A 25,224-nucleotide genomic window follows, 5' to 3' on the forward strand; every position below is an offset into this window, starting at 1 on the left:
GATTTGATTCTCCAAAGAATCGTCGATTGCTCGCGCCTTCTCCACGATGATCTTCAATACTAGACCACGGATCTTCTAACTGGTTCCCGAACTGTATTCCGAAATCAGTGTGGGCTGATCTTATCGAAACACTAGGACTCGAATAAAGAAGACAGAAAAATTCATCACGGAGAACGAGCTGAAAAACTCACGGAGGAGAATTCAAGAAAAAAAATCGTCTCTTACTCTTATTAGAGATAGACGAAAATTTTCAATCATGAAAAAGTGAAGTTTGTCTCTCCTCTATTCTCCTATTTATATTAAGTTCACATTGGGCCCAGTTAGGGATCTATGGAGGTTTGGATGAGGCCTCACCCAATTAGCTTTTTACTAATTAAATTGAACCCACAATTTATTACAAGCTTATATTGGAATATTATTATCAGCCACTACAGTAATAATATTGCACTGTCCATCCAAATCTGAAATTACAAATAATCCGGGTTTCCATTTTATTTAAATGTTTATTTCCCGCGCTTAAGATATAAATGTCCATTAATTAATTAAAGTCTGCTATGGACTTAATTAATTAACATCTTATTAATTCCAAGAGTGGACTTAGCAAGAAACACTTATTTATTATTCATGGAATAATTAAATTCCAACTGGCCAGTTTTCGAATAATAAAACCTTGTTCAAGCTCCTCTTGAGGACATTATCAAACGAGACTCACCTCGCGCACGATTCAACATAATAGCAATCCTAGCACCGCTAGATATTAATCACCACTATCCAACATATCAGGATTATTGGGTTGCGAAAAATCCGCACCATTTGATAAGTCAAATTAGTGCATAATCAATATCGTATGCTCAATGCTAACGTATGTAGACTAAGAAATAATATTTTATCAAGACATAGTCTTTCAGTAGATAGCACAAAGACACGTCTTGCTGTTAGATCCATTCAATGCTATTCATCTTATTTCAATAAGGCTTAGAAATAATCGGACTGACATTGCAACCTTTCACGATAGGTAGCCAAAGCCTATCTAGGTTGTGAAATTCTTCTTTCTCTTTTGCAAAGCATCGCATAGAACCGATTGTAGTTACCTTAAAGTGGACGACGCCCACAACAAGTCTACTAAGCAAAAGACTTAGGCTTTGTATGCTTCTTATGCATTTAAATGTTTATAAAACATCTTATAAATGCACAAGCAAACACAATGTAATAATATACTAATTCTATTCGTGCAAAACTGCTCGAATAATACTGAATCGGGTTAAAAGTGGATTGTAGAGTTTTCCGTATACAAACAAGATTCTATTCGCGCGTTAACTTGCTCGAAACATGCTTTTCAGTATACCAAACCTAACAGGTCCAGCCCCGAAGACTCCCGCTGCATGAAGGTCCAGTCCCGAAGACTCCCGCTACATGAGGTTCAGACCTGTAAGCTTGAAAGCCCCACAAGGGAAATTAATCCCAAATGCGCCTCCCAGGGGTTGAACCCTTGACCTCTGGGATGCCATATCCTCACCCCTTGACCGCTAGGCCAAAGGGCTTGGATCAGGGTTCAGGGTTCAGGGTTTAGGGTTTTTTTTTTTTTTTGTCCTCAAACACTGTCACGGTGGGGGGTTAGGCTGACCCCCAACCTGTCCATATCAAAATCTCAAACGTATCGTACATTGACTAAGCCCAAAAGTGACCTAGCCATCAACAAGGTAATACATATCAAGAACTAATACCAAACTAATGGGATATCCCCACATATCGGGCAATATCCATCTAGTAGACGAACTAAAATAAGAACTGATAAAGTGGGTGATGGCCAAGAGATGACCAAGCCCAAGAAAGAAACAAAAATACATATCAAAAAACATCATAAAAACACAGTACTCATCCATCCCGATATCCGAATCTGAAGTTTGGATAGCCCAACTGGTCCATCCTCACAAGTGACTTCAAATATCGAGGCGATGTATTTGCATCATAGAAAGTCATGGCAGGGGTCTGAACCCCCCTACCTGCTAGGAAGTCAGCTCCCCGGTTGCCCTCTCGGTGGATATGAGAGAACCTAACCTGCAACTGTGAGAGCAAAATGCGAATGCGAGCCATATGATGTCTCACGTCCGCTGCTCCCCCGCGTCCCGAAGTGAACATCGCGACCACTGCTGCTGCATCCATCTCTACCCAAACCTGTGATGAGAACTCCATAGCCACCGTCAGCCCGTGAAGAAGAGCTAAGAGCTCCGCCTCGAAGGCCGACGCAGCTACAAGGGGCGTGCAAAAGGCCCTCAGCAGAGAGCCGTCTAAACCACGAACCACTCCCCCACCACCAGCCTGTCCCGTCGAGATAGTAAAGGCCCCTTCAGTGTTCAGCTTTACCCAAGGATCATCGGGTGGATGCCAAAGCACGCTCAAGGACCTGAGAACTCGCAGACGAGGAGGAACTGTACGCATGAAGTCGACAGCCGGGGTGCAACCACTCCAATGAAGGGGGAATAGCACACCCGCCGCCACCAAGATCCGCAAATGTCGTATCACCTGCCAAATAACATGGGAAGAACGAAAAGAAATATTGCGGTGCTTGCAGCTATTCCTCTCCGTCCAAATGAACCAATATACCAAGCAAGGAATATGAAAAGAAATGTGCAGGGCAGGGGCCCTGTGAGAGGACCTCCACCAAAAACCTAATCTAAGTGCAATATCAGTGCACGTGTGAATGTGTGTGCTAATATGAGGGAACCAGCCATCAAAAAAATCCCAAACAGATCTCGCCAACGGACTAGACACGAACAAATGCTGACACGACTCGACTGAATAAGAAGAGACACGACACAGACACTTGGATGCGAGAAGGATACCACGAGACTGAACAACACACTCAACAGGGACCTTCTGGAGGAGGAGGCGCCAGATAAAGACAGAGATGGTCGGGGTCAGCCCAGCATTCCACACCATGCGAAGGCCGAAATGTCTAGGGGACCTTGTCCGGATGAGCTCCCAAGCTGAGGTCGTGTCTAGGGTTTAGGGTTCAGGTTTTTTTTTTTTTCCTCAAACACCGTCACGGTGGGGGGTTAGGCAGACCCCCAACCTGTCCATATCACAAACTCAACACGTGTCGTACATTGACCAAGCCCAAAAGTGAGTTTTGGAAAAATTAACCAAAATGCCATTATGATTTTTTTTTTAATAAATTGGAGTAATGAAAAGATTTTATTTATTTTATGATAATTGAGGGAAGTGGAAGTGAAAAGTCTTTGACATACAAATAGAATAATTACTTCAAATTTATTGAGGAAATTGAAAAGATTTTGGATGAGAGACTCTCTAAATTTTATGGTCCGTTTCTTCTACAATAATGACCGGTAAGGATTTTGCTTCTCTATAGTAATTATTTTGTTTTAATACTATTGAATTGCTTTCGTAATTATAATGCTAGGCTCATATGCTTGCTCTTATCCACACACTATAAAAAGTGCTCTGTACCGAGCACATTCAGTCAAACTTTTTTTGCTCTTTATATGTGTGGTTTTAATCATCTCTTTTTATGGCTAAATAATGTATTAGTAGTGTTTTGAGTATATGCTGTTGTGAATCGACCATTTGTTATTGTATTACGTATTATAAAATGTAAGTTAGTAGGTTTCTTCTAATTGTGCTCGGTAAATTCGTTTTTGTAGTCACTTGTGTTGATTTGCAAGCTCATATGATAGGCCGGAGGAGTTTCAAGTTTTCCAATTATGAATCGAGGTTTGTCTTGTCATTATTTTATGTTTGTGACGGGTGGAGTAGGAGATGGTGCAACAAAAACATTAGATATACATATATAAAAGGGGAGTTTTGGAGATATTTACATGCCATTTTAATTAAAAAATTACAATTTAATTAAAACTATTTTTTTTTAACAATTAATTTCTTCATCTTTAACGGTAGTCAATTAAATTCACATATAGATGTACTTTAAACATCCTTATAACACATTTCGTCTGTACAAAGAAATGAAAAGCCAAAAGGCTCATGAACTCATTTAGGTTATGAGAGAAAAGGAATAGAGCAAACGGTCAATGTGGATTAACTGATTAATTAGAATGAAATTGGCGTTTTATAAACGTGGCTGCCTTTCCTATTTCCACCAATGAATCCGACCATTATAAATTAATAATGGCTAATGGTATACTCTTTAGGGACTATAAATATAAGACTAAATTCTGTCTAAAAAAATCATTAGTGGTAAAGCTATCTGTCGTGAATAGAGCAGCGAAATTGCTCAAGGCTCAACTCCGTCACCACTCACCACCATCTGCTCGACAATGATCTCCATGAGTGAGGGGTAATTTTAATTGCTCACAACCTTGACATTTTGTAGTACATTATAAATTTTGAGATTAATAATTTCATATGGATGGCATTTTAGTAATGAACGATACACATATTGTTAAGGTATGGTTGCTCCTTTTATAGTATAAATCTAAAAATATCATATTTAATATACGTGGCTGCCTTTCCTATTTCCACCAATGAATCCGACCATTATAAATTAATAATGGCTAATGGTATACTCTTTAGGGACTATAAATATAAGACTAAATTCTGTCTAAAAAAATCATTAGTGGTAAAGCTATCTGTCGTGAATAGAGCAGCGAAATTGCTCGAGGCTCAACTCCGTCACCACTCACCACCATCTGCTCGACAATGATCTCCATGAGTGAGGGGTAATTTTAATTGCTCACAACCTGACATTTTGTAGTACATTATAAATTTTGAGATTAATAATTTCATATGGATGGCATTTTAGTAATGAACGATACACATATTGTTAAGGTATGGTTGCTCCCTTTATAGTATAAATCTAAACAGGGAAACTCACAGTGGAGATTAACCGTGAATGATTACAATTAATCACGTTACATCACATTAAGTTACGGTTAAGAAAAACAATGAATGCTTTATTAGAGAAAGTTCAAAGGTTATAAAGCAGAGGAAATGAAGAGGTTCTAATGATGGTCATGAAATTTTGGTTGAACTATAAATATATGACATTTGGGTACCATAATCCAAGTAGAGGCACACCCGAACCAAGAAATGGTCTTGCTTGAAGTTCAAAAGTTTTCCGTGAAGCTGGTCTGAATGATTTTGCAAAACAGATCTTTGTCCACTTTTATAAGATTTTAACTAAAAAGTTTGTCATCCATTTACTTGCACGGCCAATCATCCGACAGTTTGCAAAGACTGATCCAGTTTGATGTGCTTCGACGAGATAAGGGGAAGATAAGAAATAGTGCTACGAGATGGCCTTCAGGAAGTACTAGGCCAGTCGTCCGTTCGTCGCCATATTGCTATCAAGTTCCGTCTTTAGAGAAAATGGGAAGATAAGAAATATTTACCTTTGAACAAACGCGAAGTACTCTTTGCGCAGGGAAGAAATAATAACGCGGCGCATTATTTTAGGGCATAATGAATATGTATATTTTTTTTTACAATCTACGCCATATATTTTATGATTAATAGACCATCGTATATTTTCTTTTACTAACTCATTTTTCTATGATAAATAAGCCGTCGTACATTAGTTTTAATTGCTTAGTTCATTTCTAATTATTTTAATTATTTATTTGTTTAAAGTTATTGAATTTATCGAATAGTTAACTCAATTTATGATTTAGTAACTTAATGAATTTGATTCATTTAAGTTTTCATATTCTTCACAATTTTATTAAATTATTTTTTTTCCCCCAAAATAGAATAAGGTATCAACAAAGTAAATTCGAACTAGAACGAAGGGAGAATTTTATTGATGTTTGGCTTAACTGTTGGTCATGATGAATATATTTTAAAGTTAAGGGTTTAGGATTTAGGTTTCAAGGTTTGGGTTTTTAGTGTATAGGGTCACTATATTGCAATGAAATGAAGCTCGACTAGGAAGTGTCTCACCAGTGTGACCTTAAATTATAGCTTTTGATAAACAATATCTTCAATCTCATTAGGAGAAGTGGTAATTATACATTCTTTAGGTTTTTTTGTTTTGTGTGATGTAAATTTGCTTTATTTTTTAGTCTCACGGTCAGAGCTATTTTTCCATTTTACAAAAATAATGTATAGTATTATTTTTCACGTATTTATATTTTATCTGTATCCTAACTTCCTTCATTTGTTTTTTTACTGAGCGGGCCATATTAAAACTTAAACTAGCAATTGTTACTATTTGCCATTTTTTGTAAGAAGAAGTAGAGTACATACTCCTATTTCAAATTATAAATTATAAATTATAAATTATTATGTGCTCCAAAACATGTATATCTAAAGTCATCGACCACAAAATTTCCAAGATTTATTGTTTAAGACGGTTGATCTAATCAAGTAGGTTAAAAAAAAAAGTTGAAGAGCGACTCTTTGGTACTACTTTTTAGTACTACTACTTTGCAATTACATTATTATTATTTGTGCATTAACATTGACTCGGATTGTATTTTTGTAGATATAATTGGTGTGATTATTGACCCCGACAAGTTCATTACACAATTTAATTCTCGATCGTGAAGGATTAAATATTTTAGTTTGTAATTAAGATGGTGATGGTACTTCAGTAATTGTGATTTTTCTATTAATGTTGTTTACAAAGAAGTTTTACAAAATATATAAAAATATGGAATATTAAATTGTACTTGTGTTAACTTTTGTTAATGTTTGATTTTATTTATATTTTGTCTGTGTAATTGTCTATTTTTTTATATTATCACATTAATTGTTTATATTTTCATAATGTAAACGTTTACTATATAAATGTAAATGTGTTTCAATTAAATTTGTTCACAACTTAAAAAATTACGAGAGAAATAAAATGAGTCGTGCAATGCACGGACGTGATACTAGTTTATTTAAAGTTATAGAAATAATGAACAACTCCATTTTATGTTCAATAATTTAAGCATAAACAAATTTTGGATTTTTAATTTTCTGTGTACATAACATTTTCTTGGACCTAAAAATTCACGAAATTTCCGATCTTTACCAAAATTAATTTTCTCCAAGAATTTGATATGCCAAAATTGAAACCAAGTGAGGATGACATGCAATAGGAGCCACAGCAGCCCTACAACTACAACCTCTGTCACTGACTCATCATCAATTGGTCAAGGAAGCAGATCAGGTTGATTGAATGGTGGCTGGTGGTGGTGTTGTGGTACCTGGTTGTGGCGGCAGAAGTGAGTGAGAGAGAGAACATAGAAAAGCCAAAAACAGCACTTCTATAGGAGTATAACAATTTGAATAGCAACACTTTTGCATATATATAAACTTTCTCATTTGTTATAATGAAAATTCTCAAAGCTGATTATTCGAGGCCAAGGCAGCAACAAGTTATCATCAAATTTGAGAGCAGGCTGGAAACTGACCTTCAGCTCCATAATTCAACCCAATTAAATTATAAGTACATGGTAAAGACACAGAGATAGCTTTAATAACATTCACCACAAATCACTTGGTCTAATTTTGTTTCATAAACTCTACGAGGTAACTGGAAAAATGAGAAAGTCCTACAATCTAACTTTAGATACATGCAGAATGATCTACTCAAATCAAACACCTTCATTTGAAGCTTTCGAACATGATTTTGTTAATTTTGTTAATCCCTATGTCAGATATAGGCTCAATTGGCTGCTCGTCATCATCTACTAAAGGGACACTGCTCAGCATTTCCCTACTAAATTCATCTGCAAATAGGGCAGAAGTGAAAAGGTTACTATCTTTGATGCTACATGAGAACACATTTTTATCAATCCTTATTGATGATTCTGGACCTGAGAATATCATAAGTACAGTGTAAGAAAAAAACTAGGAAGTAAATTTACCAAACATTATATTTAAGGAGGTAGGAGGAGGAGTTAACATAAAATTCATGCCAATATAAAATGTGACGGCCAGCACAATCGTCACCATCACGTAAGTTGGCACCGCCAAAGCCCAATACCTGAATAAGTTTTCAAGATATCACAACAAGGCATGTACTGCTATATAGAAGACATTAACCAAGGTAATGTAGCCATAATGTGTTATTCATCAATTCCATTGTTAAACTCATCAATCTGATAGCTTTAAGTTTGTAGAGGAAACTCGATTATGTTTCTAATACTATTTTTGACATGCACTCTATCTATCATAACTTATTGGGAAACAAAGTATAGAACTTAACAAGACTAGAGAAATTTCGTTCATCTTAGTTGCCTTAAATTTTCCATGATAATTGCAGGAGTAAGCATATTATTGCATTTTAGAGAGAATCCGCAACAAAGGCAAGCAAGCATATGAAAACACGAACCTGCTTGGATAGTAATAGATCCCAATAGAATGCAACCAATGATCAGGAACATACGCCCACACGATGAATATGACTGTCGCGCGAGTAAAAGGAACCTGTTAGCTGCTATTCTAATTATCTAATCTTCAAGATTCTGCGAGGTCCAACAAACATGAGAAACTACACACGAATACTTATCATATCATCTTGCATCTTCAATCACAGCCCCATATAATCCATCTACATATGTGTACCGCCACAAGCAATCAAGAAAATATATAATCGATCCAATGGCGCTTTATCCTTAAATATGCTTCAATAATATCCAGCATATTAAAACTCTAGTAACAATATACATCATACAGTAATATACAATTCCACAGGTTTTCACAACCCCTAAAAATTAATCACGAATTAATCCGCCGTATTCACATAATTCAAAGATAAATTAGGAATGATAAGCAAAAATTGAGAAAAATGCACAATCAACATAACAATACTATTCACAGAAATAGAGTGGGTGATTATTCGAAAGGAGCAGATGAATTGGACCTGTAAAAACAACAGTGGTGATAGATCCGACAAATCCATAAACCTCAGAGAGTTTGGGGCCGTGCTCGCCGGAGACACCTAATTCGCCTAATTCGGTCTGGGAGCGGTGATCAGCGTCGGAGAAGGAGACGTTGGCCACCCGGGTCTTGGAGAAGCTCAGAATCTGTCGTGGGCTATTGACAGAGCAACGCTCTTCCATCCTAATTTCGGTTGCTGTGATAAAAACGTTAAACGTTTAAGCCGACTTTAGTATCACGCAAAGTAGAATCTTCAGAAAGGAAACTTAAAAACGCTATTATAAATTATAAAGTATTATTATAATAATGATATCTGGATTACAAAGGTTACAGTTGGTTGCATTGCCATATGCTATACAAATTGGAAGCGCTCCTAAATATAGATCTCCACTTACTTCCCTCTCTTTCTTCCAATTCTTCATAACAATTTGGTGAGTCCTAGATCTTTCTTTTTCTCCTCGATCCTATTTTGGAAAAGGACTGCGTTTAATTTATGATATTGGTGACTGGATTAGACAACGTAGAGATTTGAAGTAAGTTGGATAGAACGAATTTATGTTGATCTTTTCCTCCCGTTTGGTATCTTTTTGACATTCTATTTTGCTTAATTTTGAGCTATGTGTTGTGTGGTGAGTAATTTGAGCAATGGCTGGTTTGATCTCACAATCTATTATGCGATTGGTGAAACTCCAGATCGCGGGAAAATGGATAATCCTCATTGTCTATCTTTTTAGTTGCTTGAAAGATTTCCGTGAATTTGTAGTCAATTGAAAGATTGGATCTTTTTTTATTTATTTATTCTGTTGGTGAGACGATTTTCTATTTGATTCTGGACTCCCTTATTATTTATGTATTCTTCTATGAATCTGCAGTCTTTATTCTTAATGTATTTCATTCAGTTTGCCATTTCTGCTTTATCACTATTTTTTTCTTTTATAGTTTCATATTATGTCTAAATGTTACTTATGTTTTTATAAGTTTCCATAACTACTTAGCACAGCACAACACAATGAAGGTAGTTTTCTAACCTGTATTTGTCATTGCTGTGATGCACCTCATCTGTGAAATCTTGAGTGCCATCTCTCATTCATATTCTGGATCACGAAGTTCCTGCAACTAATGAATGAAATTATTTGTTCCTGTTTCTGAACTTAATACACAGTCTTATTCAATTTAAGTGATCTGTTGATTCTCATAAAAAGGCACTGACCACATTTTAGAATTTGTGTTCAATGATTTGCCTTTTTTGCCACTTCTATTTGCAATCTATTGGGATCATTTCCTGCACAAAATAGGCTGTTAGTTTAAATACTGCATACATTCTTTAAATTAGTCACTGATTTTTGTATATTTCTTTTCAATAGCAAAAAGCATTGTATCTCAAACAATGACAACATTCATTAGTTGAAGGACAATCTTCTACCTAAAGTTACAACACCACCATCAAGGGTTGTTGCATCCGTGTTTATGAATACAATTCTAGAGACAACAATGATAGCACTTGGAAGTAGTATTTCATGATATGCTGGTACGTTTACCAAAACAGAATACATGAAATATAGAAAGTTTAATATAATATATATGTTTCTATTTTCTAATTTTTTGTTTATAGGGCACCAAAATTCAAACTTCTCTTCCAAAGAATGCATGCGAGAAAATTGGTTCACAAATATAGGCTCATAGATATTCCAAGCAAGCATCATTGTATTCAAAATCACATGAATCAGGCAAAGTAAATTATTTGTTTTCAGAATTTGCTTATGCTTTCTACAAACCGTCATATTGACAACACATGAATCATGCAAAGTAAAATATTTGTTTTCAGAATTTGCTTATGCTTTCTACAAAGAGCCATATTGACACCAAAATGACAACATTAACTCAGTTATTAGCAAAGTGTGGCATACATATTAGGTGATTTAATAGTTACCTTGGCTTCACAACATTAATTTTAGTCTTTTTGCACTCAGAAAACACTGCAGAATATGACAGTAAACTTTTTATGTTAATTAAAAAAATATTTGAACATACAAATTACAGAGGTGTTGATAAAATTCAGATTATAGTATATTCTCTTTTAAAATATCAATTGCTGTTTATTATTTTAATCAATAGTTAAGAATATTATCTATTTTGGGACCAAACAACAAACTTCTAAAGATCAGTCAAGCATGGTCATATATATTGCAAGCTTGCATGAATGCATTTAAAAGCACATGATTCGTGCAAATTAAATTCTTATTTTTCAGAATTTGATGCATGCTTAAAAACAGATACACCCATATTGACACCAAATCACATTAGCAAAGTATGTCATACCTATTAAGTTACTATTCTAAGGGTAAGTAATTACAAAATTACCTTTAATTCACAGAAACAGATCATAGATATCTATCATATGAATAAAATTCTGCATTTTTTTTTTAAATATGCATATCCAAGTGTTTTTAAGACCATAAACCCTTATCTTTTGGCAACTCAAAGGGCATGTTGGAACCTGTGTTGCTTTTGAAATGAACCCCTTTTAACAACACAATTTCTTTAAATATATCATTCAACTGTAAAGTAGGAAAGATGAGTTTCTGCTGAATAAAATTCTGCAAAATTTTTTTTAAACTTGCATATCCATGTGTTTTTAAGACCAATATGAACCATAAACCCTTATCTTTTGGCAATCTCAATGGTCATGTTGGAACCTGTGTTGCTTTTGAAATGAACACCCATTAACAACACAATTTCTTTAAATATATCATTCAACTGTAAAGTAGGAAAAATTAAACAGATTTTGTGCTATTGCAATGAAAAAGTTGAAGAGTTCTACAATCATAAAGGGTTGCTCCTATCAGGGTGTATCAACTGATGCTTCAAGTGATTATTATACCTCTGATTTTCTTGCTGAACTGGCTGCTATATCCTTTGATCCTTCTTCTTCTTGCATATTTCATCGTCTTTCATTTTCCTGTCAATTGACAAATGTAAGTACTTTTTTAAGAATCCAGGAATGCATAACAATTTAATCTCCAATAACTTTCAATTTGGAGTAGAAGGTTATGTAATCTTCATTTCACAGCAATATATACAAAAGCCTTATACACAATCTGAAAATACATTAAAATCCTCATTTATTGAATGATTTTGCAAAATTTTGCAACCTAATAGTGATATCCTTTTTTTTCAATTTTCAGAATTATAGATCTGCTTAAATATAGTCTATTATCAACACATACCAGAATGAAATTGACAAAAATATTAAATCAATGAACTTTGTTTGAGGTAACTTATCTCATCTGGTAGATTAAAACAACTATATCGAAATATTTGTGGTCTGTTTTTCCAATACTTACGATCTATTCTTTGAATCATCGAAAGTCATCCACTCCTTCTCCGATTCTGAAAAAAAAAAAACAATTAATAAAGTCAGAATAGACCTAATCTTCAACGTTTTTGATTGATTAGGAAAATTTGGTTGAAATATACCTGTAATAGAAACCGATTTTGATCTGATTTAGTAGCTTAAGAGAAGGATTTTTGCTGTGGTCTACCGCAACTGTCCGTCGTCTTCGTTGAACCGACGACGGAGGCGTCGTTTAGCAGGCGGCGAAGAAATTTCCGTCGGTTTTTTTCAGTGTCGATTTTGTAGGGTTTGGGGTTGTTTTGGTGGTATTGTAGTTGCAAATCTGGAGATTAGTCTTGGTAAGGAGTCGATAAGGTGTAGTGGTGTCCGATCGGCGGCGATTTAGAGTAGAAGACGCCGTTTTCCGGCGGAGGAGATGACCGTGTAGCTAGGGTTTCCAAAATCGGCGCCGACATCTTCTAGTCAGAAAAATGCATATATAGGTTGTATAAAGTATTGTTTTAATTTAAGTGTGTGAATTAAAATTAATCTATAGTCTAATTAAATGAATTAATTCCCCACTAATCTGTTATGTTTGGACTTATACGAATTGGGCATGCATTTTTTAATGTATGGGCCTAACTTATAAATCGTTTTGGGCTTATATATTTTTCTATTTGGGTATGTTATTTAATGTGTTGGGTCATCTAATTGTGTGTTACTCTTTATAATTATTATATAATACTTTTGTTTAATATTTATATATAAATATCAAAATTATTTTTGTATTATAATTTTATTAATTTTTTATTTATTAGTTTATAGGTTAATTATAAAGTTTGTTGTATGTATTTTGTTCATAATTTCATGTAATTAGTAATATCATTTTTAATGTTATTAAAATTATGTTTGAATATATTTTTTTAATTAAATGAAATTCTTTTTAATGTGTTCGGGCATTTAATTGTGTATTATGAATATGTAATAAGTATGATTTTTTTTAATGTGGTGGGACATTTAATTGTGCATAAGGTATATTTAATAAGTTTTAAAAAAATTCTTAATTATATTTATTTATTTATTTATGTAATAGTTTATGTATAATAATTATGAAATAATTTTTCGTTATCTTTATTCTATTAATATCCTTTTTTTTATTGTATGTACTTAATAGAAATAATAAATGAATTAATTTTTCGTTAATTATATTCTATTAATATTATTTTGTTTGTAGGATATGTTGGTGGATCAGTTGAGAATCCTATTATTATAAACGATGTTGATTGTTATGTGCTTGATACATGTAATACGAACGGGAGCACTATTGTATCGCCATCTTTGTTTCAAAGCTTAATATATGGGATAAAGCACCGATGATTCATAAACATTGCGTAGAAGGCGTTGATAGGAGTTTTAGAGATATTCTTCGCGTGTGTAGTGTGTCCAGTATGGGCAAACCTTTTGGAGGAAAAATTGTAGTATTTGGTGGTGACTTTAGAAAAATTTTACCTGTTGTTCCTAAAGGGAGTCGCAAAATGTTGTCAATGCCACCATTAACCATATCATTAGTGCTTACTGACAGTCTCTCACTCCTCCCAACATTAGAAAATGAATTTTGCTTTCAATTATTCAAATAAAACAATTGTGGGGACACACCAAAATCAGCTAAGAGCAAATATAAATTCTCAAAAAAAGAAAACAAAAGGAAAATAAGTTCTTAGGGGAAATTACCCGGATCACCAAAGCAAAACAAACCCCTTTAGCTTTTTTCTCTCCACTGCATGCAAAATCGAGTGTCACCACTTCTCACTACAACCCCTTCGGCTTCTCTCTCTCTCTCTCTCTCTCTCTCTCTCTCTCTCTCTCTCTCTCTCTCTACTTGTGTTGTAGGCCGATTCACGGAGAAGTGGAGCTGATTTTCCACCATTTCGACTATTTCCAAGGTGTAGACTCTGAATTTGAAGCCGCGTTTGGAAAACGACATTTTCTTTTAAAAATTGGCTCTCCTCCCTCATGCCCTTTTATAACACTATATTTCACGATTTGAGGATCATTAATAGTAGCATTATTTTCTTTAAGTATCAGTATTTGATTTATAATTATATAAAACATATGCTAAATATGAAATGATTAGTTTGTTTTCTTGATCGAATTTATTATGAATTATTTACTTTTTCAAATTATTTAATTTATTTACTTTGGTTTTTCTTATTTCTTAATCATTTGTTTCTATATCGTATTTAATTTCTGTTTTTTTCCCTCATATGCTTTCGTTATTGTGGATTAAATACAAAATTTAAATATTTTCTATTATTGAATGATATGAAAATATATACATATTTTCTTTATATTCCTTATTTTCTTGTAGCAATATCTTTATCCTTAAATTCAGTTCCATACACATGTTAGATTTATTTTTTAAGCTATCCAATATATCTCCTATAATATAGATTTTTAATTTATTTATTTATCATTTAAGCTGAATTTCATCATGAAGTAATATGACAAAGACAAAAATTTAGCGAAATAGTGTTATGCAATTATGAATAGATGGAAAAGTGAAATAATTATTTTGCACATATTATCCATCCTTCTCGTAGTCCTTACTTAGGTTGCATCAGTTTTTGGCGACAACGAAATCAAAAATACCTCACAACTATGCATAGTAAATCGAGCCCCCCAACATTAATATCCTGGCTTCGCCACTGCTAGCTACTAACGGCTCAAAAATATATTAGGATCTCCACTTTAAACAACTTATTCTGAGGGTAATAACGTATAACTACTATCAATGGAGTATTAGACATTTAGACTATGCAATAGCAAAATCTATACGACTCATAAATCATAATACACATATTTAAAGATATAGTACTATACGGAAGACAATGTGTGATGCCACATAGGGTTGTGTTAGTGTGCTAACTAATTTACAGTAATAACTAATAACTTTCAATGTTGTGCATTAAAATTATCAACACAAAGACATAATTATATCAATACAACATGTAAATTTTTAATATCAACACATACATAGTTTATCAACACAAGAATATTGATAAATTTATGTCTTTGTGTTGATATTTTCAACATACAAAATTGATATTATTTATTAATTATTACTATAAAGTAGTTAGTATTTGATCACACATCATGCCACCATATATTTATGTATTTCAATGTGTATTATCCATGAATAATGCTAATTAAACATAATTATATGAGTTATTAAAAAGAACAGTGAGAGTGAGACTGACATTCAAGTAAGATCATATTTCCAAAAGGCCCATGCTAAATAGTAATGGAGTTCTCTTTTCAATTGTTAAAAGCATAATCATCAAGTAAAATAAAATTCAAAAAATAATGATAATAAAAAAATATAGTTATAATCAAAAAAATTAGAGTTTTATTGCTATATGTTGTCCCTCATGAGACCTTTCCAGAAAAGCATACCCAAAAACAGGTGATTGTGGTTGAACTACTGAACACACTTTTAGCAATAATATTATTCGTTGACTCCATATCATAACAAAAAACTTTTTAAAAAGGAGGCGTTGAAATGAATAATATAGTTTCTTATAACTTTTAAGTATAATTAAGAGAAGAGATGAGGTTGGAGAAACATTTTTTTCATCATGCACGTCTCCTTCAAACTCGATCTACTTGTTTTTCTGTTTCAATATGATACGAAAACGTGGTAAAATGATTTATTCCCTTGATTTTTAGTCCTCTCTTTTACAAGACAGAATTTCTTAGAGTGTCTCCACCGGCGGACGTCGCGGTAGGACGTCGCCGACGTCCGACCGGACGTCCGCCGTTGTGTGCGGGACTGATACGCTCGGATTTTGCACGGTTTTAAGGCCATTATTTGGTCCGTTTTTAATGTCAAAATCACATTACATATCTATTATTTGCATATTTTATACATTTTGGTATTTTGACGTGTTTTTTCAGAAATACGCATATTTGAGCCAAAAAAGGGGGTCAAAACGCAAAGTCTGGAAATCTGGAGTTCAGACGGCGACCGGCGCCCGGCGGCCAATACAATGTAGCGGCCCACCTCGGAAATTAGTGCTTGAAAAGGAGTCTCGACCGGCGACCATCGGAGGACGTGCGGCGGCCTGCCACTGAAGAGGCAGAAGCTTCTGGACTACGCGCGGCGACCGCCGGCCAAGGTGCGGCGGCCCGCCACAGAAACGCGGCGCACGATAGCTGTGTTTAAACTCAATTTTCCGGCGATCCTGAAGTCTGATCAGAGCATTCTACACACCATTCTCTTTGTCTTGAAAAGAGCTTCAATTTGGTACAAAAATCACCTCAATCAGAGTTCTCTGGAGAGAGTTATGGCCGTTCTTCCAAAGTCGCGCAAAGCTGCCAGCTGCAGTCTAGGCGGAAATTTGAAGAAGGAAAGAAGATATTACCTTGTGAAGCCAAATCTTTTCCTTCTACTATGAGGAACGAAAATTACATCTTTCCTAATGCTTGGAGGAAACTTATTACCAAATTCAAATCCCTCTCAAGCCTATATATACCCCATAACCTCATTCATAGAATTGAACCCTTCGATAGCCCCAAAAAGGGGAGCTCTCATAGCTCCTCCTCCAACCCTAATCTTTCATCTTCTTTTTGCCAATTACTTCCATAGCATAAATTTGAGAGTTCTTCATTGTGCAAGGGGTTGGAGAAAGAAACAAGAACATCAAGAACGACAAGGATTCAACCTACGGGTTTTATTTGCTTTAGTTTTATGTTCTAATTGTTTTCACTCCAATCTATGTTTTTAACTTATTCAATTATGTCTAACTAAATTCATAGGATTCTTTGGATGTGTTAGTAACTTTTATTGGTTTATACAATTTATTTTTCTATTTAATATCCGTTTTTTTTTTTTACTTTGTTTCTTCCCTAAGTAATTCTTATGCTTCATAATTGAGTGACACAGTTATGTATGATTTAATATAACTTGCTTCATAACTGTGAGAGAGTTCTAGTGAGTTAGATTCACTTAGTAGACGCTACAGTTAGCTTCCCTTAAAACGGCACTGTTAATTGAGAGTGAGGACTTTTCAAGGGTCTTAGGAGCTTTTTGGAGTTACGTGTTAGGATTGACAACCCTAATGTTGTAATCAACGTTTGTATCGCATGAGCATAAGCTAGGTGACTCGTCCTTTCAAAGTATAAACTGTGCTAGGGTATTGTAGTTGGAATTTGTATAACCATAATTGTGAACGCACATCCCTAGAATTCTCTTATCTCTCATACTTTATCTTTGTGATTTAATTGCAATTAGTTGTTTTCTTGTTTTTAATTGTTTTTACTTTCAAAAATCTAAATTCCTCTTATTTCTCTAGATAGTATTTGACGCTTAGTGCATAATAGCCAGCTGCAATTATATTCCTCGTGTTCGATATCCCGGTACTGACCTTTAGCTATACTAGATCTACCCTGTATACTTGCAGGTATTTTTAGTGCTAATAAAAAGTGCATCAGGGACGTTCGCCCACGCCCATCCCGAGTACCCGTCGGATGGGCTCGCCCTTCGCCCCCACGTCCGACCGGACGTCCGCCACAGTGGCAAATCATGAGTTTACAATTAACATGTTCTCCTAGACACAAATATCTAAAGTCACTGACCATATATAGTCTCGGAATTTATAACCGACCATACAGTCCCGAAATTGATGTTTTGATTCAAGACATTTGAGCAAATAAAACAGATTGGAAATGTTAATAGGTGACATTTTTTGATATTATTATTATTATTATTTGCTTATTAACATTTGTTTCTACTTCTATTTTTATGGTTGAATCATCTACTTGGTTTAAATTAAATTTCTTATACAACAATCAGAATAACATCCTTTCAATTTCTAAAAAGTTGGAACAAAATGACACTATTTTCTACATAGTAACATAATCAATTTGAAATCAAAATTTTGTTTGTTTTGCACAAATTCCTTTGAATTAACATATGGCCCTGTTTTTATTTGATTTCGATTTAACTAGCTGACAATTTTGACTTCCAAAATAATATGAGAATTGAAAAATCAAATTAATTACTAAATTTAGATATAATATCTTATCATTTGGCCCCTAATTTTAAGTATTTATAATTCTCTTTAATCAGTATGCATGCCGAAAATATTATTTATTCACAACCAATAAACAATAAACAATGAACTAAAACAAGAGTTCATATTTATAATGTTAGTTTATTTTATTTTCTTTAGTTTTTTCTTCTTAGCTATAATAACTTTTTCTAGAAATAAATAAATTATGAAAGCTACTATCTATAATATTGTACTAATTAAAGCTAACGTTTTGTTCATTTATCACCAAATGTCACCAAATGTCGAGCAAAAGGAAACAATGAAGACAAAGAACATAAAATATCACTATATTTTTGTGTATATACATAAGTCAACTATTATTATAGAATTCGTAATAATGAAAGATTTTGACAATATAAAAGAACAAACCGTGAGGCTAAATAAAATCAAACGGAATAAAATGTTTGATGTGAAGTAATATAAATTATTGCATACATATTTGTTTATAGGAGTGTGTTACGGTCAAAACGTCAAACAATGTACATTTTATGCACATATAATGTACAATCCCCATATGTAATAATGTACCACCTCCATATAATATACATTATATGGGGATGTACATTATTTAGGGGTGGTACATTATTACATATGAGGTGGTATATTATAAGTGCATAAAATGTACATGGTTTGACGTTCTGACAATACTTAGCGTTCTGACCTGAATACATCCCTTTGTTTATATTGTTTATGTTATATAAATACTGCTTAATTGGTTAACATTTAGATAGTACGAAGTATAAAAATAAATTAATAGTCTGTGCATCGCACGGGTGTGATACTGTAAAGGCCTAGATCATCAACCACGAAATGTCAATACGATAAAAAAAAACGTCAATAAGACCATAGGATTAATTCCAAAAAATATCAATAGGGGTATTAATGTCAAGTTAGTTATAACTAACTTTTAAAATAAATCCCAAAACTTTAAATTCATATAACATATATCAAATTAAAGATAATTTTATAAGGATTCCAACGATATACTACATGCATATGTTCCGACGTCAAAATTTGGAAAAAAAAAATCTAGAATTTTCGTATTTTTCGTACACCGTCAATGCAGCTAAGATAATATGTCAATATAAAGCATATACAATGTCAATCCTAAATTGTATTGACATTTTCAAAGCATTGTGTTGATATTTTCGAAACACTATATTGACATTTTTATCCAAAACCCTAATTTGGAGTTTTTTGTTATCTTTTTCGATTTAATTAATAAAAACGAAAATTACACGTGGCAAATTGTAGACCACACGTTTTCTAAAATCACATGGTCTTAAATTAATTATAGTTAGCAATTAAATAATGAGTTAGCAATTGATCACTCCTCACATACTCAAATATATATATATGGAATAGAAGTATTGTAATTTCTTTGTAAAGATATTTCTTTGTACACGATATTTATAAAAATTGATATCATAGAGCATAAAGTTTTTTGGTAAATAGAGTACAAAGTGAGATAATAAAGTTTTGTCAAACATATGCTCAGTCATCGAATGACTCGAAGAGGAATACGACTAAATCACATTGAGACGGAGAGATGGCTTAAGATTCAAATATAAAACACAAATAATTTTCTTAATCCTATATACTAGGAGTAACTCATTGAATATTTAATAATTAGTCCAAAAAATAAAACAAGTTGCATATATTGGGAGGGGGGAAGTTCAAAGATAGAAAGCTAATAATAAATCACTGCCCTTTATGATTTGGCATTCCACTTGTAAATGTCCCCCCATCTAAAAAGCAACTGTATTCTTTTCTCTTTTTTTTTTTTTTCCTTATATTTCCAATTTTTAGTATTTTCAAAAGGTATCCCCAACTAAATTTTTTTAGAAAAAAATTATTTATCTTCCGCTCAAAGAAAAAAGAGTTATTTATGAAAATTAAAATGTGAGAGTTCTATACTCCCTCCGTTTTAAAGTAGTAGAGTCATATCATTTTCTGCCCTTGTTTGGAAAAATAATAATAAATAGTTAAAATGAATAAAGAGTAAAGTAAGAGAGAGAATAATGTAGTGCATAAAATCATATGACTCTACTATTATGGAATGGGGGAGTAAAAGATTTAATACTATGAAATCACATTGTTTATTGGATGATGTGGTTTTTTAGAGCGTCCACAGTGGGAGGGCCGCGGCCCTTGGCCCGGGATTGGGCAGGGCGCGGCCCCCCACTACCGAGCCGCAAGGTGCCCGAGGCCCAGGGGGGTGGACGAGAGAGAGCCGAGCACTCGGCCAGGCCGAGGCTCTTGGGCACGCGACTCGGCCCACCACTGCAGGGGCCGAGACCCGCGGCCCTTGGGCATCACCGATTTTTTTTTTTCTTTTCGAAAATTAATTTTTATAAATACTTCCTCCCATTTTTTATTCATTTCTCCATTCTAAACCCTAATTTTTCTATCATTTTCAATTTCTACAAAATGCATGGTGGAGATGATTTTCCCGGCTATGGAGACTCAGGATTTGGCAACTTTTCATCTTCCCAACCGTGGAGATCGAGCCTGACCCCCCCTCCAAACCACCTGTGGAGTCCGCAATCGCCGCCACCGTGGCAACAGACACCCCAACACCGGGGTCAGTCCTCATCTCATCCGCAGAAGAACGTGGGTCGTCCCCAATCGGGGTTCGGCGACTACCGGCCCAATATGGACGCGATCAAGAACCCTTCTCAGCAATTCCAATCCTCCCAATTTCATTACTCCCAATCCCCTCTATCTGAATCTTGAATCTGATAGATTCACGTTGGAACAACTTATGGGGACATCACCAGACACCCCGACATCCGGCACTCCGGATATGGTGAGAGGAGGAGGCGATGGCGGTGGGAGAGGCACCGGCGGTCGCGGGCGAAATCAAGGAGGTGGGGGGCGAAACAGCGGCGGAGGTGGGCGAAATGGCGGTGGTCGAGGCGCCGGCCGCGAAGGAGAGCAGGGGACTGGCAGAGGTGGCGGGCGAAGTGGTGGGCGAGGCGGTGGAGGCGGTCGCGGTGGGGGCGGTGGTGACGGTGGCGATGGCGTTCGAGGCCGGCGGTCGACCTTCTACAGCACTGAAGAATCCCTTGTTGTAGCCAGGGCCTGGGAGGCGGTCACGACCGATTCTATAATCGGTACGGATCAGACTGACGTTTGCTTCTGGAATCGCGTTCTTGACGTGTACAACGGGTTCAAACGAGATGGGAGCGTCGAGCGTACAGCTAGCCAGATCCGGAAGAAGTTCGGAAGCATTACTAAAGCGTTGAAGAGGTTCAGTGGCATATACGAGACTCAACTCCGCCTTGCTGAGAGTGGCCGCACCGAAGCCGACATACGCGCGTTGTCTTTTCAGATGTTCAATACTGAAAAGTGGCCCAAGTTTACCTACTGGGACGAATACCTCGTTCTGCGTGACTGCCCCAAATTCAGGACCCTCATCGACAAAGAGCCAGTCCATGGGCCGAAGCGCACAATGTTAGAAGACACGAGAGATTGAAGATCGATTTGAGAAAATGGGAAAAACTCTTATTGATTTCTCGAGAATTTTGGGGATTACAATTTTGAGCTGTCAAACTACTTCGTTGACTCTGAAACAGACTTTATACAAAAGCTTAAAAGCAACAGCCAGAAAATAGAAACTTAATCCTACGGCTCAGATTAAAGGTATTTAATCAAACCCAATCTGACGGCTGCTGTACAATCCTCATAAGATGAGCTGCCTTTAGCTCTAATGCAGCTGGTCCATCAATATCTACAAGCTCCACCTTGATGGCTCAACTGCTAAACTCTCCCCCCTTGCACAGATTCACCAGCCTCATACATAGCTCCAACTTTGCTGTAGGTAGAGGCTTAGTAAGCATATCTGCTGGATTATCAGCAGTATCAACCTTGAAGACTTTTATACTTCCTTCCTCAATCTTTTCCCGAATGAAGTGCAACCGCACATCAATGTGCTTGCTCCTTTCATGATAAACTTGGTGTTTGGCTAAGCATAGAGCACTGTTGTTGTCACAACCAATGCTTACAACATTCTGACTTATGCCAAAATCCTCCAGAATTCCCTTGAGCCAAGTACTTTCCTTTACAGCAGAAGTTAAAGACATAAACTCTGCCTCAGTAGTTGATAGAGCAACTACTCCTTGAAGGCTGCTCTTCCAACTTATCACAGAGCCATAAAGAGTGAACAAATAGCCTGATTGAGATCTTCTTGTATCCAGATTCCCTGCAAAATCAGAATCACTCCAGCCCATCAAAGCATCACCTTTATGTTCAATGCCTCCATCAAACAAGATCCCAACATCTGTAGAACCTTTCAAATATCTCATCAACCACTTCAAGGCAGACCAATGCTCCCTTCCATAGTTGGACATGTACCTGCTGGTCACAGATATGGCTTGTGCTATGTCAGGCCGTGTGCTAATCATTGCATACATAGCACTACCAATAATGTTGGCATATGGGATTTTCTGCATTTCCCTCATTTCATCTTCTGATTTTGGAGCTTGCTCTGTTGTTAACTTGTAATGTTGCCCCATAGGCACTGAGACCTCTTTCACATTATTCATGTTGAACTTACTGATCAGCCTCGACACATAATTAGACTGAGTTAGCCAGATCTTCTTGCTCCTCCTTTCTCTGACTATAGTCATGCCTAAGATTTTCTTTGCAGACCCCAGATCCTTCATATCAAAAGCTTCTCTGAGATCCTTCTTCACTTCTTGAATTTCTTCTAGGCATGCTCCTGCTAGTAGCATGTCATCTACATATAAGAGCAGATAAGCCACAACAGCTCCACCTAACCTCTTTATGTGAACACATTCATCATATTTTGACATCATAAAACCACACTTAATCATGTGAGTGTTGAATTTCATATGCCATTGCCTGCTGGCTTGTTTCAAGCCATATATGCTTCTCTTTAGCAAACACACCTTACCTTCATCTCCAGCTTTCACAAAACCCTTTGGCTGTGACATGTAAATTGTTTCCTTCAAATCACCATGCAAGAAGGCTGTCTTTACATCCAACTGCTCAAGTTCCCAGTCCTTCCTTGCAACTATAGCCAACAGAATTCGAATGGAAGTATGTTTAACTACTGCAGAAAACACTTCATCATAGTCAATACCATGCTCTTGTGTAAATCCCCTTGCCACAAGCCTAGCTTTATATCTAACCTTTTCATCATCAGTTGCCCCAATCTTCTTCTTAAAGATCCATTTGCAGCTGACTACTCTTCTTCCATCTGGTCTCTCCACCAACACCCAAGTTCCATTCTTTAATAGAGAGTCAATCTCCTCAATCATAGCCTTCATCCATCTCTCATATTCCTTGCTTTCTATAGCTTCCTCATAACTGCAAGGCTCTGAATATTCAACTTCCTCAGCTGTCATCAAACAGAAGAATAGGTACTCAGCATCTGAATACCTTGCTGGAGGTTTTACATTCACTCTCCTCACTCTGTCTCTAGCAAGCTTATAACTCCTTGGTGTTGTTGGAGTGATGTGGTGGATTTATTGGCCCAGATTCAGATACCACTTCTTCACTTTGTTGCTGCTCTGTCTCTGTCTCCACCTCAACATCAGGAACAGTAACCTTTCCATCTTCAGAAGTAGAACAATCTTTCTTGAATGGCAATTCATTTTCCCAAAAGATGACATCCCTGCTTAGTATGATCTTGCCATTCTCAGGCTCTATGCACCAGAGTCTGTAACCTTTGACTCCAGATTGATATCCAATCATGATGCATTTCAAAGCTCGAGCCTCTAATTTTCCTTGCCTAATGTGTGCAAAAGCCTTACAACCGAATGTCCTGAGATTACCATAGCTGCCATGCCTCCCGTACCACCTACTATCAGGTATATCTCCTCCAATGCTGGAAGAGGGACACATGTTTATCAACTTCATAGTTGTGGAGGCTGCCTCAGCCCAAAACCTTTTCTCTAGACCAGCTGCAAGCAACATACATCTCACTCTTTCAAGGATGGTGCGGTTGGCCCTTTCTGCCACTCCATTTTGCTGTGGATTCATGGGAACTGTTTTGTGTCTTTTGATTCCCTTGGCCTTACAGAAGCTGTCAAATTCCTTGGACAAATATTCTAAGCCATTATCAGTTCTGAGACAACCTAGCTTCAATTCCTTTTCTGCCTCCACTTCAACACACCATTCCTTGAATTTCTGAAATGCCTCTGACTTCTCTTTGAGTATGAAGATCCAGATTTTTCTTGAAAAATCATCTATGATGCTCATGTAGTATCTTCCTCCTCCAATGGATTTTTCTTGAGCAGGCCCCCATAGATCACTATGGGCATAGTCCAGTGGCCTTGTTGAGGTGTGCACAGCTTTAGGACACAGCTTTAGGATAAGGCAGCTTCTTAGCCTTGCCCAGCACACATTCTTCACAATCTCCATCAGCTTCTGTGACCTTGCAACTCACTAAGCCTTTCTTGATTAGCTCCTTTACTGTACCCATAGCTGGATGGCCAAGCCTAGCATGCCAAACCCCCAAGCTATCTGAGATTGCAACATGAGTTTCACCCAGATTTCCTTTTAAAACAGTGGCAACCATGTAATATAGACTGCCCTTTCTACTGGCTTTCATCAGCACCTTTCCCTCCTTGCTGATTATCATCTGACCATTCTCAGAAACAATCCTGCAGCCTTTACTTTCAAGAGATCCCAGAGATACCAAGTTTCTTTTAACTTCAGGAATGTACCTGACAGAGTTCAAAACCACACTTCGGCGATTATCAACACTCAACTTGATGGATCCTATGCCCTTCACCTCACAAATCTGATTGTTTCCCAAGATCACAGAACAGTGACCTCCTTCAAATCATCAAACCAATCCAGATTAGGGCTCATGTGAAAACTGCATCCGGAGTCCATGATCCAAGAACTTGTTTCCTCAATCTCCATAACATTCAAGGCTACTGGAGTCTCAACTTCTTCAACTCC

The 25,224-nt window shown here is 35.9% G+C and overlaps 2 protein-coding genes across 5 annotated transcripts; both read right to left on the bottom strand.

Annotated features, from left to right (window-relative positions):
• Positions 1–1,875: 1,875 nt before the first annotated feature.
• LOC148934489 (uncharacterized) lies at positions 1,876–2,940 on the bottom strand. The gene has a single exon (XM_089062324.1). The coding sequence runs from the start codon at positions 2,938–2,940 to the stop codon at positions 1,876–1,878; it is 1,065 nt and encodes a 354-aa protein (XP_088918450.1).
• Positions 2,941–6,863: 3,923 nt separating this feature from the next.
• Positions 6,864–12,664, bottom strand: LOC125222884 (phosphatidylinositol N-acetylglucosaminyltransferase subunit P-like). Of its 4 annotated transcripts, XM_048125744.2 has the most exons (10): positions 12,322–12,664; positions 12,189–12,234; positions 11,726–11,803; positions 10,055–10,126; positions 9,873–9,960; positions 8,828–9,040; positions 8,297–8,369; positions 7,830–7,948; positions 7,565–7,691; positions 6,864–7,166 (listed from the first exon to the last, which is right to left on the bottom strand). In XM_048125744.2, the coding sequence occupies exons 5-9, from the start codon at positions 9,922–9,924 to the stop codon at positions 7,567–7,569; spliced, it is 582 nt and encodes a 193-aa protein (XP_047981701.1). In that variant the 5' UTR covers positions 9,925–9,960; positions 10,055–10,126; positions 11,726–11,803; positions 12,189–12,234; positions 12,322–12,664; the 3' UTR covers positions 6,864–7,166; positions 7,565–7,566. The 4 variants fall into 4 exon arrangements, with proteins under 4 accessions (XP_047981701.1, XP_047981703.1, XP_047981702.1 ...); XM_048125746.2 differs by lacking the exon at positions 7,565–7,691; XM_048125745.2 differs by lacking the exon at positions 6,864–7,166 and having other exon boundaries at positions 7,431–7,691; positions 9,873–9,954.
• Positions 12,665–25,224: the final 12,560 nt, after the last annotated feature.

This window comes from Salvia hispanica, chromosome 1 (genome assembly GCF_029641045.1).
Source record: "Salvia hispanica isolate PSC_SH4W2 chromosome 1, Shi_PSC_v1, whole genome shotgun sequence".
NCBI classification, from domain to species: Eukaryota; Viridiplantae; Streptophyta; class Magnoliopsida; order Lamiales; family Lamiaceae; genus Salvia; species Salvia hispanica.

Excerpts from the sequence above, each read along its gene's own strand:
- LOC125222884 (XM_048125744.2), bottom strand. The coding sequence starts at position 9,924 with ATGGCACTCAAGATTTCACAGATGAGGTGCATCACAGCAATGACAAAT. Across the intron at positions 7,949-8,296 it reads ATCTATTACTATCCAAGCAG|GTATTGGGCTTTGGCGGTGC; the intron begins GTTCGTGTTTTC and ends AAACTTATTCAG. Across the intron at positions 7,692-7,829 it reads CTCCTTAAATATAATGTTTG|ATGAATTTAGTAGGGAAATG; the intron begins GTAAATTTACTT and ends CCCTATTTGCAG.
- LOC148934489 (XM_089062324.1), bottom strand. The coding sequence starts at position 2,940 with ATGGTGTGGAATGCTGGGCTGACCCCGACCATCTCTGTCTTTATCTGG.